At 38.3% G+C, this 20,645-nt stretch overlaps 1 protein-coding gene across 2 annotated transcripts in view; it reads right to left on the bottom strand.

Annotated features, from left to right (window-relative positions):
- Positions 1-716: 716 nt before the first annotated feature.
- Positions 717-20,645, bottom strand: part of NGLY1 (N-glycanase 1) — a 29,130-nt gene continuing 9,201 nt past the window's right edge. For both annotated transcript variants that reach the window (XM_081344839.1, XM_081344840.1), the window contains exons 3-11: positions 17,643-17,805; positions 16,586-16,805; positions 13,331-13,452; positions 11,602-11,747; positions 11,281-11,391; positions 8,406-8,570; positions 6,400-6,585; positions 5,171-5,348; positions 717-1,590 (exon numbers count right to left, since the gene is read on the bottom strand). In XM_081344839.1, coding sequence (XP_081200965.1) covers positions 1,418-1,590; positions 5,171-5,348; positions 6,400-6,585; positions 8,406-8,570; positions 11,281-11,391; positions 11,602-11,747; positions 13,331-13,452; positions 16,586-16,805; positions 17,643-17,805 — 1,464 coding nt within the window. In that variant the 3' untranslated portion in view covers positions 717-1,417. The remainder of the gene's footprint in view (positions 1,591-5,170; positions 5,349-6,399; positions 6,586-8,405; positions 8,571-11,280; positions 11,392-11,601; positions 11,748-13,330; positions 13,453-16,585; positions 16,806-17,642; positions 17,806-20,645) is intronic.

Below are 20,645 nucleotides of genomic sequence, written 5' to 3'. Positions count from 1 at the left end.
GATGTTACATAGCCTGGTAACGAAATGGCCGGAAACCAACCCGCAAGCTCGAAGAATGAACATTCACCCTCACAAATAAATTTATAACTAAAAGGTAGTACAGATTTGTCAAAAACAGATCATGTCAAACCAATCATACTGTACTTCATTTTTTGGCAAAGTAACTAAATTAGTAGACCAGCGAAATGCTGTGGACATAGTATACTTAGACTTCAACAAGGCATTTGACAAAGAAGGCCACAACTACTTCTTGGTAAGCTAGAAAAATGTGGGATAGAAAGTATCACTACCAGATGGATTTGTAACTGGATGACAAAACATACTGAATGAGTAGTCCTTTGTGGTACTACATCTACATGGACGGAAGTAAGAAGGGGTACCATAAAGCTCCGTCTTAGCTCCAGTACTCTTCAATATCTTCATAAATGACTTAGATGAGGGACTAGAAGGGGAAATCATCAAATTTGCAGATGACACTAAGCTGGCAGGAATAGCCAACATTCCAGAAGACAAGCTCAGGATCCAAAAAAATCTTGACAAACATGAGCAATGGTCCTACCCAATAAAATGAAATATTTGGTAGTTATGACAGATTGAAGGTTGATTCCCTAGCATAAATATAAGATGCTCTTGAATAACTATTAACAAAATGAAGAACAATAGCAACTTTATATAAAAATGTGGATCACTCAAATTTATACAATATAACAGGCTTATCCAAATTAGATATCTTATAAAAGCTCTACATATATTTTTATATTGGAATTGTACATATTTTAGGAACAAAATATATTTAATATTTTTCTAGATTACAAGCTACACCAAATTTGGAATAATTAGGAATAACAAAACGTACATCAACATTATCTCTTAACAAAATTTCATTTTTAAAAACTAAAGTTTAAGTAAATTAAAAATTACAAGAAGCAGTGGTAACTATACTATTAGTTTATTTTCATATTGGTAATGCAGTTGTCTACTATAAAATTACAGGGAAACAGAAATGTTAAAATATCACACAAAAGTGGTTTTTAAAAATAACATTCCAGAACCCAGATTTAAGACACTAAAATCTTCATTCCATACTTAAAAAACTTCTTTTACAGATTAAATATTTTAACATATTTTAAAATTTGAAAGAATATGCAGGAGATGCTATACACGATTATTTAGCTTCTTTTTTAATCGTTTTCCTCTGTATAGGTATTCAGAGAATTGCTTTTTGAAGTAATAAAATTTTATATCCTTTTCCCCTTTGATATGTTTCTTTCATTATTTTCAAAGAAAACAAAGTAATGTAGAATTTCATTTCATATTAGTGGTCTATTTTCAGTGATACTGAATATGGTGTTTTTGCACCATTCATTTACTTCTGAAAATAATTTGTCTGGAAGTAGTTTCATCAGCATATTGATATTCAGAAGTCACTCAATTTTATAATTATCTCAAAACAATCTTCGATCTCTTTTAAACTTTGTCTAAACAGCTGCGCATGTTGCCATGCAATATTGCCATCTCCTCCACTTAGTTGAGCTTCTAAGATAAGATTTGTTGTGTTGGAAATATCAGGATAAGAATGAAGCATTTTATCTATGAAATGGAAACAAAAAAAATCCTGTTAAAACAATTTATATATCTATATATCTATATCTAATATCTATATCTATATCATCTATCTAAATCTATATCTATATCTATATCTATCTATCTATCATCTATCTATCTATCTATCTATCTATCTATCTATCTATCTATCTATCTATCTATCTATCTATCTATAAAAGCTCTGCAAACTATTTATTATACAATAATAATAATTGCTTAGACCATTTTCAGAATTAGACCATCTGATGTACATTACACATATTTGGAAACTGGCATCTGTATGGTACTACTGTTCCAAAAATGATTCCAGAAAATGAGTTTAACTAGTTGCCACAGTCTCTATAGCAGGAAGTAGCTTACAAAATGCAAAACATATCCTTAAAGAAAAGGGTCAGGTTGCACTAACGGACATTAATACAAAAGATATGAGGGGAAAAAACCTCATGAAAACTAGAAAAATGTTACAGAACACCCCTAGCAATTTCTAAGTTTCTGTACAGTTACTTAAAGAGAAAGGATTCGGATGGGAGAAGAGGGTCAAAGAAAGTTCAGAGAAAGATGTTCTGTTTTACTGACACTACTTGAAAATACCTGATCAAAAATTAATTAAGATAAAAGGGACAAGCAGAGATCCTTCATCCCCTACTCAGAACAAACTGAAATAGGTAGGAAAACCATTTTAATAATAAGTGTATTTATAAAATGTAAGTAGCTAAATTAAAATCCCTGATTTAAACTATAGCCAATTAAAAGTTGAACTCAATTATTCATAAAAACCCTATACAGGTGGTCTTGACTTACAACTATAATTCAGCACAAAAATTCTGTTGTTAAAGCGAGACAGTTGTTAAGGGAATTTTGCCCCATTTTACGACCTTTCTTGTCAGAGTTGTTAAGTGAATCACTGCAGTTGTTAAATTAGTAACATGGTTGTTAAGTGAATTGGCTTTCCCATTAACTTTGTTCGTCAGGTCACAAAAAGTGTTCATGTGACACACACACCCCAGGACACTGCAAACATAAATACGAGTCAGTTGCCATGCTTCTGAATTTTGATCACATGACCAGTGGGATACTGCAATGGTTGTAAGTGTAAAAAAAAAGTCATAAATCACTTTTTTCAATGGCATTATAACTTTGAATGGTCATTAAATGAACTGGTGTAAGTCAAGGACTATCTGAACGGAATAGCGTGGATTTTGCTCTGCTTAAGACCAAAGAGATGCTGCAGCACCCTACGCCTTTTTCACCCCATCTCACCCACTGGGTCCCCACATGAACTAGGCCTGCTTTCGGGTTTCACACACAGTTTGTTTGCTCCGTCATCAATCACTCACTTACCTTTTACAGTAGCTCTTCTTCTCGAACCTCTGCAGATTGCATTGGGGAAGGAACAACAAACCTCCATCCCTAAGCCACCTGGCCCAGAGCAAGCATGCTTTTGGGAGCAGGCCAGGGATGGTATCTAGCAATGCAGCTCAGCAGTGCAGCCTAGGGATGGAACATCTCTCTTCCCCTGCAGTGCCTTTCTTTCTAGCCCAGGCATGCTAGAAGATGTGGAAAAATTAAAGTTTCTGGGACAAAGCCTCTTCCATTTTTATTTTCCCCCTTGCAACTTCTAGCCTCTCTTTCTAGTCTGGGCATATGAGATGCTACAAGCTGCAGTAAAGAGATATTGGGACAAAGCTCTTCTACCTTTGTCTCCACCCTCGCAACATCTAGCCTCTTTTTCTATCCCTTTGTTATATTTTTCCAATGCTTCTCATTAGCAGACAGACAGCTGCGTGGCAGGCATGGGAGCGAACAAGAATCATTGGCGAAGGAGAGATGTATGCAGTTGCCTTTGCCAGGTCCACCACTGCCATTCCCAGAACAAAAGACAGCAGCAGAACCAGCAAAGGTAACTGTCCAGCGTTATCTTCCAATGCTTCTCACACAAAGGTTGTTGTGTGGTGTGTGAATACAAGTGAGAAGCACTAGGAAAGAAAAACAAGCTGCTTTTTTTTTAGTACACATTCCTTCATTCTGGAAGTGACCACTCTTTTAAAGCACCCTTAATTCATTAGGGCCACTCCGAAAATGCCAAAGATGGGCAGCTTGTTCTCATTGCTAGTGTGATCTATGGAACTTGCAGATGGAGATCTATGATAAAAGGTAAGTGAGCAATGAGTGAAAGAGATGGGGAGGAGCATGTGGGACCCTGAGGGAGGAAAGCAGAGCACAGGTGTTCAGAGGGTCGGGGTCGCATTGGGAAGTTTCAGGCAAGGCCTGCACTAGATCTCCCAGAACCCCATGGCACCCTGTGCTCTGCTTAACAACCCATGCATTCACTTAATGATTACATCTGCAGAACAGGGATGAGGGTTGTTAAGTGAGGCAGTTCCAACTTTTGACTGTGAGTTCCATTATGACTGTGAGTCAAGGACCACTATATTGAGCAAACAATAGTAACTCTTGAGACAAATATTGTTTTTTAAACAAGTGCAAAATTATATACATGTATTTGTAACATGTAACTCAAAACTCAATTTTATTGAGGACTGCATCAGCATTAGGGTTGCCCTCAAAGAGCCAGTTGCTGTCCACTTCTCTCCCTCAGGCTTGCCCCACCAACATCTCCCTTTCACCTCTCTCCCCCCCCCCTCCTCCTCATCCTTCCATCAAAAGCCCTCCTTTTGTATCTTTTCCTCTGCTCCTCCATGGGTTCACTCAATGTCCGGCTGGCCTTTTCATGCAGCGCTCATCAGCTGGAGCTGTGTGTCCTGATTCTGGAGTCCCTGCCAAGCCCCAGCAGCCCAGCTGGAAGCACTGATCCTGGGATCTCACCAGAGCCCCAGCAACACCGCAGCTCCAGCTGACTCTCTGCCTGAAGACTGCTTGCAGCTGCTAACCATCCCCGAGACCACCAAAAGCCCCGATCAGCTGGAAATGCATGGCCGATTCCAGGGTCTCAGCAGAGCCCTAGTAACACTGCAGCTCCAGCTGACTCTCCCCCAAGCCTCTCTGGCACTTCCGCCACGTCAACACTCTCTCTCTCTCTCTCTCTCTCTCTCTCTCTCTCTCTCTCTCTCTCTCTCTCTGTCACACACACACACACACACACACACACACACACACACACACACACCGCTACATATTCAATCATCTCCTTCTACTAGTCTGCTTGTGAGCCAAGATCTCAACACATCACGACCATATCTGGACCACGGGCCTTGAGTTTGACATCTCTGCTGCAACTCTCATGGTAACAACATAATCCTTTGGTTATTTAACCAGAATTAAATCCCACTATATTCAAATATTTATGAAATATATCTGAGAATTCAGCTACAGGTTGGAATCAGATTTACAAATATAGTTAGAATTACAGTATAAACCAAGAAAATTTGAAGTTCTAGCCTCTTCTCACACCATTCTGAAAAATGAAACATTTGGGTTGTTTTGGGTTTTATTAAAAATTATTAAACATGATGTGTTGTTAGCATTGGATACTCTATATTATTACAACCTTAATTGTTAATATTTTTGCACTGTTGTAAATAGTTATTAAATATTATATATATACCTCCATTAACATCAACTGCAATGCTTCCAGAGTGCAGCGTCCACTTTACTTTTCCACTCTCAAATGTTTGGTTGGTGGTTCTAATGGAAATGTTGTCTATTTTTAGGCCAGCAGAGCCACATTCAAACTTCCAACAGATGTAGCCATATGAGATGCCTTCCTTTCGAGCTAAATAAACCTAGTTAGAATGATGAAAAAATGTGATGTTAGCTACTGAATTGCAGTGCATTAATATTGTGATATTACTCAACTTAGTACATTATCACTTCAGTGATACCAGTGAAATCTTAGTTTATGGTGCTGCTTCTTAAAAGTGCAAATCTTAGTATATTTAGTCATATAGCCTACTCTTATGTGTAGTTTACTTCCTACCAGTAGTAAATGCTGAGCATTCATCCTATTAAAAATAATAACTTCCAAAAAGAATTCTAAATATAACTTAGTAGAATTAAAAGTTACATTATGGTTTTACAATAAAATTCATAACGCAGATAGTTTTATAGACTATTTAAAGGTATTATGCTTTACCAAATAATTACATATCTGCAAGAAAATAAAACTGCAGATATTAAAAATCTATTGAGTAATGAGGTACATATGTGCTAAAATATATTCAGATCACGACTAATAGGATGATGGTTTAGTCCCTTGCTTTGAAAATAGTATTCGTTACTATCAGCTTTAATTAAGAATCATATATCTGGAGCTGCACAGCTGAATTAGATGCAGCACAGCACAATTAAGATATGCTTTGGTTAGAAAAGATATTCTAAACTGATATTATTGATACTATTAGAAAACTGTAACAAATGCTGATATTCAATTGTATATTTATTAACAACAATAAGAATTGTTTATTTGCTTAGTGTAGAAAAATGTCTATTACCGGAAGAAAAGAGGATGTATTGGATGGTGTAGTATTGGATTTAGTTTGAAGAAGCTTACAAGTACCACATAATTACTAATGGACTCAGTCATCACGTTGTCTATTAAGCACTTGATTGTAAAAATAGAAAATTAATAAAATATTTATAAAAAATAAATGTTTATTTAGTAAGGTCATACTGCAGGTACAGAAGACACCCACTAGATACTCAGAAAAGATTCAACTGTTCTAAGGAGTTACCAATTGCTGCCATATGAGCATCCCTGCATGCATACCAAGCACTTTTCCCCTTTAAATACAAGTCATGGGCACCCCTATTTTAGCATAACAGTTTTTTACTTACCATTTTCCAGTCTGATTCAACCTTTCTCCCTAAAGAATCCATTTTCCAAACGCCATTCTCCCAACCACTGATTTTTTCATTATTATTTGATATTCGTGTGTAACAATCTTCCACTATATTATAGCGGAGGTGAAAAAGCTTGGAGGCTTTCTCTTTTACAGTTGGAATAAATACTATTTCTTTAGTCTAAATAAACAAACCCAAAACATAAAGTTAGTTTGTTAGAAATTTAATAAACCTCACTAATAAATAATATGTATCTGATACAAACATTTTATATAATATACAGTCATGTAAAAAAGAATGTACACCCTCTTTGAATTTTATGGTTCTATGTATCAGGATATAGTAGAAATCATCTGGTCCATAGCAGTTCTTAAAAGTAAGTAAATATACATCAGATGAACAACATACATGACATATTGTACCATGTCATTATTTATTTTACAAAACAAAAGCCAAAATGGAGAAACAGAAGGAGGAATAAATTTACAAAATGCATGCATTTTGTATGGCTTTGTCAGGTATATGATTTTTTTTAACTAGATCGGTACATCACAAAATTTTTAAAAATGTAAAAATAAAGGCAACTACATTCAGATTCTCATTAATTTGATATATGAGAACAACAACAACAATAATAACAGTTGGGAGGGACCTTGGAGGTCTTCTAGTCCAGAGTTTTTCAACCTTTCACCATTGTACCACTTTTAGGATATGGCAAAAATTCGAGTACCATCAGTCGTCTAGCAAGGTATCAAAAACTTGATGACCCCCCCAAAAAAGGACAAAAAGTGATGAACTACAGGTAGTCCTCGACTAACAACAGTTCGCTTAGTGACTGTTCAGTTACAATGGCACTGAAAAAAGTGCCCCCCAAGCCACAGCTGAGCAAAACACCTGCCTACCCGCCCGACGGCGCTCTTCCTCCTGTCCTAGGTTTTCATTGTTGTGAGCATTTGTGTTGAGGATTCGCAGTGGGGGTGGGGTAGGGGTGTGTTTGGTTTTTATTCCACCCATCTGCTGGGTGGTTGCAGCAGGTTTTGGTCACTTCACACGACCCTGGGACACTGTAACCATCATAAATATGAATCAGTTGCCAAGCATCTGAATGTAAATCACAAGACCCTGGAGATGCTGCAACATTCCAGCTGACTGGCACTTCTTCTGGGCTCAGAAGCGCCAGGATCAGCGCTGAGCTCCAGCTGGAGCCTGGCACTGATCCTGGTTCTTCCACTGAGCCCCGACAGCCCCAAAGAAGCGCTGATCCTGGGGCTTCCGCTGAGCCTTGACAGCCCTGCAGTTCCGCCAATCTCTCGCTCAGGCTTGTGCGGTGCTGTCACCGGTTCAGCTTATTCCCCTCCCCCGCTACTTTTCTAGGATAGTCGCGTATAACCTGCCAGGTGCCAATGTACCACAGGTGGTACCTGTACCACTGGTTGAAAAGCCTTGTTCTAGTCCAACCCCATGCTCAGGCAGAAAACCCTATACCATTTCAGACAAATCGTTGTCCAATCCCTTCTTAAAAACTTCTAGTGTTGGAGCATTCACAACTTCTGGAAGCAGGTTGTTCCACTGATTAATTGTTAATTAATTAATATTAACAAATGAACCACACATTTTGCTAACATACCTAGAGACATGATTGTACTTACAGTATTAATTAATGCTAATATTATTTTTAAAAATGCTTTGTATTTTAGTTGCTTATAATTTTAATATCCCAGTAATAGGAAGTTGAAGCTAATCTAAAGAATAAATAAACCTGCTTTTCTTTGTTCTATTTGCTGTTAAAATTTTGATTCTAATTTGTTCTTGATGAGAGTAAAACAAATTGAAAAAAGTATTTTGGGCTGAAATAAATAGGAGAAATCTTTGGCAACTAAAACCAACAAAATATAAGCATAATTAATTTTCTTTAAACACACATCAAACTAACTAACAAACAAGCCACAGTTAGAGCTTACACTAAGAATTCTAAAATTGCTATTAGATGCTATAAATACCTGTAAAGCAATTTCACCTCTGGCAACTCTCCAAGCCAATGATCCAGATTCTCTTCCACCGAATTCTCCTGGCTTTGGTGTTTTTGGAGAAATAAACTCAACAAGCTCTACTATGAGTCTCTGTAAGAGCTCATTTTTTCTTGCCTCACTCAGTATTTGCTGCCTCTAGAATCAATGACAACAATAAAATTACATCAGAATTTTATACCTATGTACTCAGAAGCAAATATTCCCAGGAAACTGAAGGATCAGAATCTGAATTTCATTGTAACAAATCACGTTACAAAAATAATTTATAATAACTTATTTCATATAATCTTAGGTATCAGCTGCAATTTGTATATATGTATGTAGGTACGTACACATTTATTATTAAATTTGTATGCTATTGAATCATTCACATAGAACATACAATAAAATTAATTGTAATTAGCATTAATATTAAAGCAGATAAATATGAAGATAAAAAATGTTTGAAATATTTTAACAATGGTTTAAATCATGCTGTAATGTGGAGTCAGATAAAGTGACAGTTCTGTTTACAGGCAGTTGTCAATTTATGACCATTTATTTAAAGACTGTTCAAAGTTACAGCTGATTTTAAAAAGCTACCTATGATCCATCCTTGAAGCTATGACTGCCACCCATCTTCTCCTTGCAGTAATATAATTGTATTCAAGCCACTTGACAACCTGCTTGCACTGACATCAGTTGTAGTGTCCTATGGTCATGTGACTGCCATCTGCAATATTTTTAGCTGTTTTCTGGTATGTGGTTTTTTCTGACAATATTTTCAGACAAAAATGCCCCCTTGGGAGAATGGAGTCACTTAACAACCCTGTAATATGCTTAATGAATATATGATTCACTTAATGATTGCAGTGACTCACTTAACAACTGTTGTAAGAAAGTGGTAAAATTGAGTCTGATCACACAATACTTCCACTTATGACTGAAACATAAGTGAAATCCCAGTCCAAATTGTGTTTTTAAGTTAAGCACTACCTATATTTCTGTTGCAAGCATGACTATTGGTGAAATCCTATGTATGTTTATTTAAAAAGTAAAATTATATAGGATTATGTAGTATTTCTGGATAAGTGTTACGGTTAGGGTTATAAAGCACAGAAGTTCATTATCTCTAGCTGTTTTAACATTAACTTGGATTTATGCTATTTGAAAATTTTATTATGAGGTTGGATTAGTTCTGTACTGTAACAAAGAAAAAACATTAGGAAAAACATATTTGGATGGATCAAAATGTTATTCCATACTCGTAATCCTTGACTAACAATCAAATTGGGACTTGAATGTCTGTCATTGACTGATGTGGTCAAAAAGTATGGTGTCACATGGCCACATCGCTTAGGAATGGCATTTATGACATTCACCGATGTCATTGTTAAGCAACTTTACCAGTTATGAAACAAGGACCCTCTCCAAACTAAGCCATTCCAACCTTGGTATCTCCTGGTTCTGAACACTGGTTCTTCCAAGTAAGGGACTGCCTCCCCTTCAACTCTCCACTATTGCCCATTCCCCACATCTCTACCTTTTTGGTCATTCTACATTCCGTGTTCCAAGGCAGCAAGCCATCCCGCATTCTGCTGCCTCAGTTGACCTTCACTCTTTTCTTGCTCCTGCTGCCATTAAGGTGTGCCCAGCTGGCCCTTCATGAGGTACCTGTTGACCACATGAGGCCATCTTCACCAGGGCTTGTGGGAAAATTTCCATGTAAAACCTTGTGCAGCGAGCAGCTGTGGCTCAAACAGCATAATTGTTCAGCAGGGGGATCAAAGATTAGGTAAGGGAATAGGAGCCTTGAAATGCATGGGGCTAAGAAACCATAGATGGGAAGTGCCAAGTGCCCAAATTTTGACCAAGGGCACTGCAACAGCAATAACATCAGACACTGGCTTTGTCCCTTAGTTCAGCACCACCAAACCTTGCATGATTACTGAACAAATGGTCCTAAGTCTATGATTACCTGTATGAATGTCTGTCCTTGGAATATAAGAATTAACGTTGTGGGTAACACAATACTTGATAGTTTGGTTAAAGAGGTTAAATTCCTAGTGACAGGTGTTTTGTCCTATTAAGCATTACACAAGTCTGTACTAAATCAGATCAATGATGAATCAATTTAAATCACATGAGCCACCAACAAATCTATCTACATATAGAGCATACTATTTGTTATAATAATTGAACATTTCAGAGGAGTAAATCATTATTTTCATGAAAGCTATCTCTATTTCTTTATTGATAACCCTAAGAAACAAAAAGAGAACAGCCATCATCTTCAGAGAGCAACATAGACTCCAGCAAGACTTAACAGATATAAAGAAATCCAAAATTGCAATGTCTGCCAAAATTGGGACTTGAATGGATAAATCTGAAACACATACAGGCAACTCTAAATGGAATCTGCTAAGTAGATATCTTTCTCCAACTGAAATTCCTTGGGGTGGGGGAGATTTAAAAATCCAAGAAATTTACATAACAAAAATCAAGAACCTTGGTAAGGACTTGAGGGAAAAGAGATAAAAATCTGACTCTGTGAAACAAAATCTGTAAGAGAGAATGCATGTCACAACAGGCTACAAGTCCACATAGTCCTCTTACTCTTTTCGAAGAGTGCTATATTCAGTTGTGCAGCAGCTTATCACTTATATGGGGAGGTGTGCAATTTTTTTCTTGCCATCACTTGTAATTTACATGCAGCTAATTTTCCATACAGAAATAGCACGTTATCTATAAGTCTGTTATATCCTCTCAATTAACTGAATAACAGGTTACATTTTCAATCTTTAATTCAAGACTAGTTTGAATTCAGCTTTTCTGTAAATTTAACAGATAAGTTAAAACTACATACTATTTTGTTAAGATTATTGATTGTTTCTCGTAGCACAGTTTCTTTGACCTGTGTCCTTCTAGAAAGCAATTCTTCATGTTTACAAGAGTAACGCCAGGTGACATCAACAATCTGAAAAGCACAAATTATGAAAGAAAATACCTTATACAACATTATAGAGAGAAAATACACTGAATTTCAGGCATGTTAAGATTAGAACTATTCCAATGAAGAAACAATATTCTCCTTGCTGTGCAGCTATACAACTGCTTTATCAGAACCAATGCTACAGCCAGAGCTACTTGGAAGATCTGTTTAATTCAGTAAACACTGTTCACCTACCTCCTCTTTGGAAAAGGCAATAATATAGGACAATTTTTTCCCCCATCCAATCTCATACAAAAGGGGTTTATCACAGACATTTTCACAACAGTCACAATGAAGCCATCTTTTCTGTGATACAGAATAAACTTCAGTCCATACATGATCTGAGAAAAAAAAGAGAAGCAGCGAGCATTAAAAAAGATTCTTCTCAATTTTAGAATGCTGAACTACTCAAAGAGAGAATTTTTTTACAACCCTGAAATCCTTTATTTAAATTTCATTTGCTCATTTAAATATGTACCCTCCCCATGTTGCATTACCAAGGTCACTTAAAGAAAAAGCATAATGACATTGCCTAACTGTAGTGACAACTCCTGACTTAGACTGTTAAGAAAGGAGATTAGACAAAATACACAAATTAAGGTATTGATTATAGTATTAATCTCTCATTTTGTTCCTTTTGCTATACATTAATAGATTTCAGGGATGCGGTGGCTCAGTGGGTTAGGACGCTGAGCTTGTCGATCAGAAGGTCGGCAGTTTGGCGGGTCGAATCCCGAGTGCCGTGTAACAGAATAAGTGCCTGTTACTTGTCCCAGCTTCTGCCAACCTAGCAGTTCAAAAGCACATAAAAATGCAAGTAGAAAAATAGGGACCACTACGGTGGGAAGGTAACAGTGTTCCGTGCCTTTGGCGTCTAGTCATGCCGGCCACTTGACCACGGAGATGTCCTCGGACAAGCACTGGCTCTTCCGCTTTGAAACGGAGATGAGCACCAGCCCCTAGAGTTGGAAACAACTAGCACACATGTGCGGGGGAACCTTTACCTTTACTAATAGATTTCAGGATGTGATACAATTAATACAATTTTATTTTTTGCTACATTGGTAAGTTTATTTTGCTACGTTTGTTTTAGCTAGATGATTATCAAAAAGAGTAAAAGACATCTAAATAAACAGACTGACTAAGTAACAGTTACGGCAAATAAAAAGCTTGTTATTTTCTTTCAACCACCTTCCAAGGATTCCATAACTACAGTTCCAACAATATGAATACCTTCTTAGTTCTTTTAATAGTGGGTCACAGAAGACAGTCCCCTTAATAGGTAATTACTAAAGAAACATCGCCACAAGCCTCAGGTTATAGACTTCTCACTGTGATCTGCTGTGTGTGTGTGTGTGTGTGTGTGTGTAGGCTCATAGGCTCAGAAAATTCTATCTGATTTTCAACCTCAACCATAAACCTGTCAGTAGAATGGGCTGAGAAAATGTTCTCAAAAAGTTCTGTGGATGAGGCCTCAAATTGGATATCCCCAGTTCCTACCAAACTCTTAATTATCATACACTGCTTATCAAATATAGACCAACTATCTGCTTCCTTCCTAGGTCTAATCTTTTGGTGAAAAAGCTTTTTTACTACTTCCCTTTCCCAATTCCAAATTTATGAATCTATCTGTCTCCAAAATAATTTCTTTCATTTCAGAAACTCTCTTAGTCAAGATGATAGATGTGTGTGTTAGTAATAATAAATGTATTCATACATGAAAATTTAAGAGGCCACACCAATTATGATGCAGGTTACAACTGTAAACTCAGTGGGATTTTAAAAAATAGGATTGCACTAATACTATAAACTGTAAGTCATTAAAATGGCACCTGGAACAGCACTATTGATTAACAATTTCAGAGTACTTATGGAACATTTTGCAGTTCTGATTTTAACATAAGGTATTCTAAAACAGCTATACCTGTTGCATCCCAAATGTATCTTGCTTCAAATCCTACTGCTCTACAACAAAGTGTAAAGCAATTAGCCCATTCACCACAACGCCCTTGTCTAATTTCCAGGAGCTTCTCAGGATTGTTGTATCTGGAAACATAATTTTTTAAATGTGAAGTTTTCAGGTATTACTATAAGAACCAAAATAATACAATTATCTTAAAAGTTTCCCCATAGCATAACAGCTAGAAATTAATAATAGGTCAAATATTATTATATTGAAATTTGTCTTTTGGATTATTACATCCAAGAGTTCTTTTAGACAGTCATCATGGTATTTTAATTGTCTTATTTTTCTCTCCTACCACTGTTTCTTTTGTGAAACCCCTCCCCAAAACACTTTATGACTTAAATAAACATTTTCTGAATAATTATCTGAATAAACCCAGACGTATAATGTGGGGGATCATACTCTCGACCTGGTGTTCCTATCTGGACAATGGTTGGATGATCTGGGTGGGGGTTCACCGACCATCACCCCCCTGTCATGGTCAGATCATTACCTCCTGCGGCTGGTTTTCCGTTATGCCACCCCCCGCCGCTGGGCAGCGGAACCGACCAGGTGGTTCCGCCCCAGGCGCCTAATGGACCCGGAACGGTTCCAGAGGGCGCTTGGGCCTATACCCATCACCCTTACCCACAGCCCAGTCGATGCTCTGGTGGATGCCTGGGAAACGGCGGCCGCCGGGGCACTTGACTGCGTTGTACCCTTGCGACCTCTGACCCGGCGCAGATCCCGTTGGGCCCCATGGTTCTCTGTGGAGCTCCGGGAGATGAAGCGTCGGAGACGAGGTCTAGAGAGCGGTTGGAGGTCCAGCCGATCCAAATCTGACCGATTGCAGTTAAGAACCTTTATAAGGTCTTATCTTGCGGCGATAAGGACGGCGAAGTCTAACTACTTTGCTGCCCTTATCGCGTCCGCAGATAATCGCCCGGCCGCCCTGTTTAGGGTAACCCGCTCCCTTCTTAACCAGGAGGTGAGAGAGGATCCCTTGCGGGGACGAGCCGAGGAGTTTAGTCATCATCTGGCGGACAAAATCGCTCAGATCCGGACCGGTCTGGACTCTGACTGGGCAGAGTCTGATGTGGAGGAATCGGGCGGTCTTGAGCATGTTATCTGGACTGAGTTCGACCCTGTTTCCCCTGATGATGTGGACAGGATCATGGGGAGACTGAGCACCACCACCTGTTTGTTGGATCCGTGCCCCTCCTGGCTAGCTTATGCGGCCCGGGAGGGGACACGAGGCTGGTTCCATGCAGTAATAACTGCTTCTTTGAAGGAGGGTGTCTTCCCTGCCGCCTTGAAGGAGGCGGTGGTGAGACCCCTCCTCAAGAAGCCTGCTTTGGACCCGGCTGTTTTAAATAACTATCGTCCAGTCTCCAACTTTTGCTTTTTGGCGAAGGTTGTTGAGAGTGTGGTGGCGCATCAGCTTCCTCTGTTCCTGGAGGAAACTGATTATCTGGACCCGTACCAATCGGGTTTCAGACCCGGACACAGCACGGAGACGGCATTGGTCGCGCTGGTGAATGATCTCTGGAGGGCTAGGGACAGGGGTTGCTCCTCTGTCCTGGTCCTATTAGATCTCTCAGCGGCTTTCGATACCATCGACCATGGTATCCTGCTGCGGCGTCTCAGGGGGTTGGGAGTGGGAGGCACCGTTTTACGGTGGTTCTCCTCCTATCTCCTGGGCCGCTCGCAGTTGGTGTTGGTGGGAGGGCAGAGATCCGCCCCGAGGCCTCTCATTTGTGGAGTTCCTCAGGGGTCAGTTCTCTCGCCCCTCCTGTTCAACATCTATATGAAGCCACTGGGCGAGATCATTCGTGGTTTCGGGGTGGGGTATCATCAGTACGCTGATGATACCCAACTTTTTCTTTCCACCCCGAACCAACCCAGTGATGCCCTCGCCGTGATGTCCCGGTGGCTGGAGGCGGTCCAGGTCTGGATGGGGAGAAACAGGCTTCATCTCAATCCCGCCAAGACTGAGTGGCTGTGCATATCGGCATCTCGGGTCAACCAGACTATTCCATCTCTAACGATGGGGGGTGAGGTGTTACCCCCCGTTGATAAGGCTCACAACTTGGGCGTCCTCCTGGATTCACGACTCAATTTTGAAGACCACATAGGAGCCGTGACCAGGGGGGCTTTTGCCCAGGTTCACCTGGTGCGCCAGTTGCGTCCCTATCTGGACCGAGATGCCCTACGCACAGTTACTCATGCGCTCGTGACCTCCCGTTTGGACTACTGCAACGCTCTCTACATGGGGCTGCCCTTGAGGACCACTCGGAGGCTTCAACTGGTGCAGAATGCGGCCGCGCGAGTTGTAATGGGGGTCTCCCGATACTCCCATGTAACACCTCTACTCCGCGAGCTGCATTGGCTTCCGGTTGCCCTCCGGGTGAAATTCAAGGTGCTGGTCATTACCTATAAAGCCCTACATGGCTTGGGTCCGGGGTATTTGAGGGAACACCTGCTGCCAGCATCAAGTGCCCTTCGTCCAGTGCGCTCCCACAGGGAGGGTCTGCTCAGGGTCCCACCGGTAAGAGATTGCCGGCGGGTAACGCCCAGGGATAGGGCCTTCTCAGTGGGGGCGCCTGCCCTCTGGAACCAGCTGCCAGTGGAGCTGAGGACTGCCCCCGACCTCCGTTCATTCCGCCGGGGCCTGAAGACCTGGCTCTTTGAGCTCTCTGGCCCAGGCTGAGGATTAATTTATTTTAACTGGGGTTTTATTTGCACAGGGTTAAGTTTAATCTTTTTTAAACTGGTTTTAACTTTTGTATTGTGGTTTTTAATTCCCTGTAAACCGCCCTGAGTCCTCAGGGAAAGGGCGGTATATAAATGTAATAAAATAAATAAATAAATAAATAAATAAAGTCCTATTACTAGATTTCTGATTAAAATAAAACCTACAAAACTAAGATTGATATTTTAATATTTTAAATTTATTAATAGCATTGCTGCTCAACTCCAGATTTTGTAGTAAATCTTGAAAATCTGAATGACAATCTTCCTTCTCCTCACCAATATAATTTAAAAAGAAATCAGAAAGAAGATAAGGCACATATTCTACTCTAAGTGACAGCAGAAAACAACCAATGGTTGTTGTGAGTTTGCATTATATATGGGATTCCCAATTATGCAGACTGAAATACAAATGAGATCAATATACTAAATTAATAATGTCTAATACAAACTCAATTGTTAAAGACAATTTACTAAACTCACCTTGGGAACCTGTTGCTGAACTGGCATTGGTTACAGAAATGATTTTCAACTCTACTTGCATCCCATCTCAGGTCATCCTCATTAGGTGACAAATTATCTTTAGTTTCTGTCTGTCCCCCACATTTGCTACATGGTAGGCTATCTACCCACTTGAAAAAACTACATTTAAACCAGTTCATGAGCTCCACCAGAAGAATATCCTCTTCTCTCAGAATACAATCTACACATTTAAAAAAGAATTAAAATTAAAACCGGCATCCAGACATCAAATTGGAATAACTATTTCAGGAAATACACATAATTAAAAGGAAAATAATTTTGAAGAAGCACCAAGAAATAGTAACTTTATATCAAATGTGATATAGCTTCTACAATATTCTTATATTTTAGGGAGACATTAATTGGGCATTTGAATCTAAGACATAGATTGCTTGTTCTTTACTGACTTACTGAAAATAAATACAGTAACTTTAAAGGTCTTGGATACTGAAAGAAATTTGTCATAAATCCAGAGCCAGGAAATTGGAAATATTATCATTCTATACATAAAAATATCTTCACTGCCATAACCAACATAGAATCAATAGGATGACAGATCTTGAATATTTACATTCAAGTTCTCAATTTAGAATTTCAACCAAGTCTTATTTAAGTTGGGCTTTTTTCTACCTTGAGATGCAACATTATGGCAGTTAATTTGAAGATACAGGATACAAAAAAAATACTTCCAGTATAACTTATCAGAATTATTTGTAAGTGAATTAAAAATATTTGCTGCACTAGATAAATACAAATCAGGGACAAAAATGATCACCTTTAATAGAATAATAACAAGTGTAGTGGAAATAACTGCATAATCCTCTAAACTATCTTTGTTTCAGATTGCATAAACACAGAGCTACAATTCTTACACACACATAAAAACACACAGCTTTATAATCTCTAAACCTACTCCAAAATACATCTTCTGTGACAATTTTGTTTGTTAACAGATGAATGCATTTATATAGTCATGTTTGTTTGATACTGTCAGGTTTTAAAACTATTCAGATATTACCTCTGTCCAGTTTTTGGGCTTGTGTTAATTTTTTCTGAGCTTGCTTTTTCAGATTTTGGAGTGGAATACAAGCCAAAGCTTTCTTTTGTAAAACTGGATTTTCATATGCCATTACGTGCAGAAAATTTGACTCAAGTGTCTTCAAGAAAATTGATTCGGTTGTCTAAAACGAGGGGAAAAAATCTTCTCATTTCAATTGTTTTAAACAGAATTTCTAAGAACTTCAAATAAATTTATTCTTCTACATAAGTGTTCTTAAATCTGATGACTCTCCAGATATATTCTAACAATTTAGATTTCAAGCTGTTTGGGGATATTAGAAGTTATGGTCCTAATATATTTGGGGATCAATGGTTTTAAAAATGCTGTTTGAAATGTCTCAAAAAGAATGTTTGCACTAGTATTAGAGGCTTCTTCACCTACTTAAGTAAAACAAGTTCAAATAAGCTGTTCAAGCATAAATATTCCTGTTGTTCATAATCAGTATATAATGTGAAATACTTGGATGTGCTTTTTTAAAAAAACATGGCATGATTTAGGAATAGAAATAATATTAGCAACTATTGCAAATTTATACATTTATGCCAACTAACATTAGATTCCAGAGCAGAATATAGAGGAATTCAGAGTGCTTGATACTCTCTGAGCTTAGATGTTTCATAACCAAACTAGGTAACATTATCCATGCTAATAGGCAGTGGGGTTTGCTCTCATTTTATATACTAGTGGCTTGCCCTGTCAGCGTTGATGGGACTGGTCTTGATGGTTCCTTGATTAGAATGTTCTCTAGTGCCAGTTTGTGGGTCTCAGACAATGTTATTAAGTTTGGTAATGAAATTGTAGTTCACCCGTGAGCTACAAACATTATATATATATATATATATATATATATATATATATATATATATATATATATATATATATATATATATATATATATATATATATATATATATATATATATATATATATATATATATATATACACATACAGAATATATCCAGATCTAAAAGTAATAAATTAATTTATAGCGCAATAAACAATCACAAGCAATGATGCAGACTGTTGCAGTCACTGAGAGTCAGAGAGTACCCCCAGATATGGGATTATGAAAATGTATGTATGTATGTCATTTTTTTTTACAAAACATTCTTTTGCTCAGCCTCTAAAAGCCCTCAGAGATTTTGAAGGAATATTGGCTGGCCCATTAATACCTGTCAATGGATCACTTGCTGCTTTCTGATATTTCTCAGGATTTATCTTAGAAGACATTGTAAAGCATGGTAGATATATTTATGACAGCACATTGAATCTAATAACTAACTGTCCAAAATATAATGTTACAGTATCTTTTGGTGAGAAAAACGAAGTACCCATCCCCTTTTTTCTTTATCAATCTTTCTGTACTAAGGTATTTTATGAGGAAAGGAAGTGGAACTCAGACCCAGATCACCACAATCCTCACACTTTAGCACAGACATGGGCAAATTTTTTGATCTAGTGTACTTTTAGAATAATGTATATCTTTGAATAATCAGAAATATTAATATTTACCAGAAAGCATAGGTTACATATAAATTTTTATGATGCATAGTTACATGCTTCTATATAAAGCATAAGGAGGGGCACATATGATCCCGAGATATCCACTAACCCAAATCGCTGACTAGATAATTCACCCAATTTGGAAGCTCTAGCTGATTCAGAGATTGAAAGCATCAATATGATTTGATCAAGTCATCTTCAAAGTAAATTTCCAAATACTCACATAATACTCAGCATGATTATATAGGCAGAGCATAAAAATAATTTCAGCATGGTTTGCAAGTATTTTATAAACTTAAATTCACTATAAATTTTATTTTCATACTATATAATATGTTTGCAATCATATTTCATTGGAGACTAAACACACACACACACACACACACACACACATATATATATATATATATATATATATATATATATATATATATATATATATATATATATATATATATATATATATATATATATATATATATATGTTTTCGTAGATTCTCGCGGGTGTCTGTATGTGTAGGTCTAGAGTCTCGGGTTTCTTCCCGCGTTCCTTTCATCTTCAGAAAGTTGTGGCGACGTTTCGACGAAATCCCATCCGTCATCATCAGGCCGGAGTATTTATTCCTCCTGCTGCTTTCAGGAGCAATGCGTGGTCTGTCTGTTCCTTTCCTTCTAACTGCCGGTGGGGCTGTGTTCCGACTGGGTGGAGGCGTGGCTGCTTTCTGATTGGGTGGAGGTGTCTTCCGACTGGGTGGAGGCGTGGTTTTCTTCTGATTGAGTGGAGGCGTGGCTGTCTTCTGATTGGGTGGATGTGTGGTTGTCTTCCGATTGGTTGGAGGTGTGGCTGTCTTCTGATTGGGTGGGGTGTGTTCTGAATGGGTGGGGTTTTTTGTTGTGTCGTAATATCCTGAGTGTTGTGATTTGGTGTCTTGAGGAGTGGGCTGTGTAGTGGCCTCCAGAGCTTTGGCTTGGCTCCGAGTTCGAGGACCCGCCATGCATCTCTGGTATGGGTCAGTCAGGTTCGTGTGTGCGTTCTTCTGCTTGGGTGATAGCACTTTTGCTTGACTTGTTCTATCTTCTGTGTGGGAGAGTTTTTGTTCTGGGTGTGGATGAGTCTTGCTGGGGCTGGTGGCATTTGGGGTTGTTTGTTGGTTTTTTAAATCCTTGTTTGCTGAAATTTGTTTGTCTATCAATGCTGGTTTCCAAATGGCATGTAGGCGGGAGGTGTCGTCTCGCTTGTTCATACTGTCTGGGTGTTTTTCTATTTCAATGGCTTCTCTGATTATTCTGCTATTGAGATGTTCTATTTTGGCGATTGTTTTTGTACCTTCAAAATTGATGTTGTGTCCCGTAGTGTTTATGTGTTGTACTAGTGAAGATGTGCGATCTTTCTTCTGTACTGAGTTCTTATGTTCTTCTACACGTACCTCTATTCTTCTGTTAGTCTGTCCGATGTA

Source organism: Vipera berus (assembly GCF_964194415.1).
Source record: "Vipera berus genome assembly, chromosome: Z".
In the NCBI taxonomy this organism is placed as follows: Eukaryota; Metazoa; Chordata; class Lepidosauria; order Squamata; family Viperidae; genus Vipera; species Vipera berus.
The sequence above is the reverse complement of the archived record's forward strand: the minus strand, read 5'-3'. Positions and strand labels throughout refer to the sequence as shown.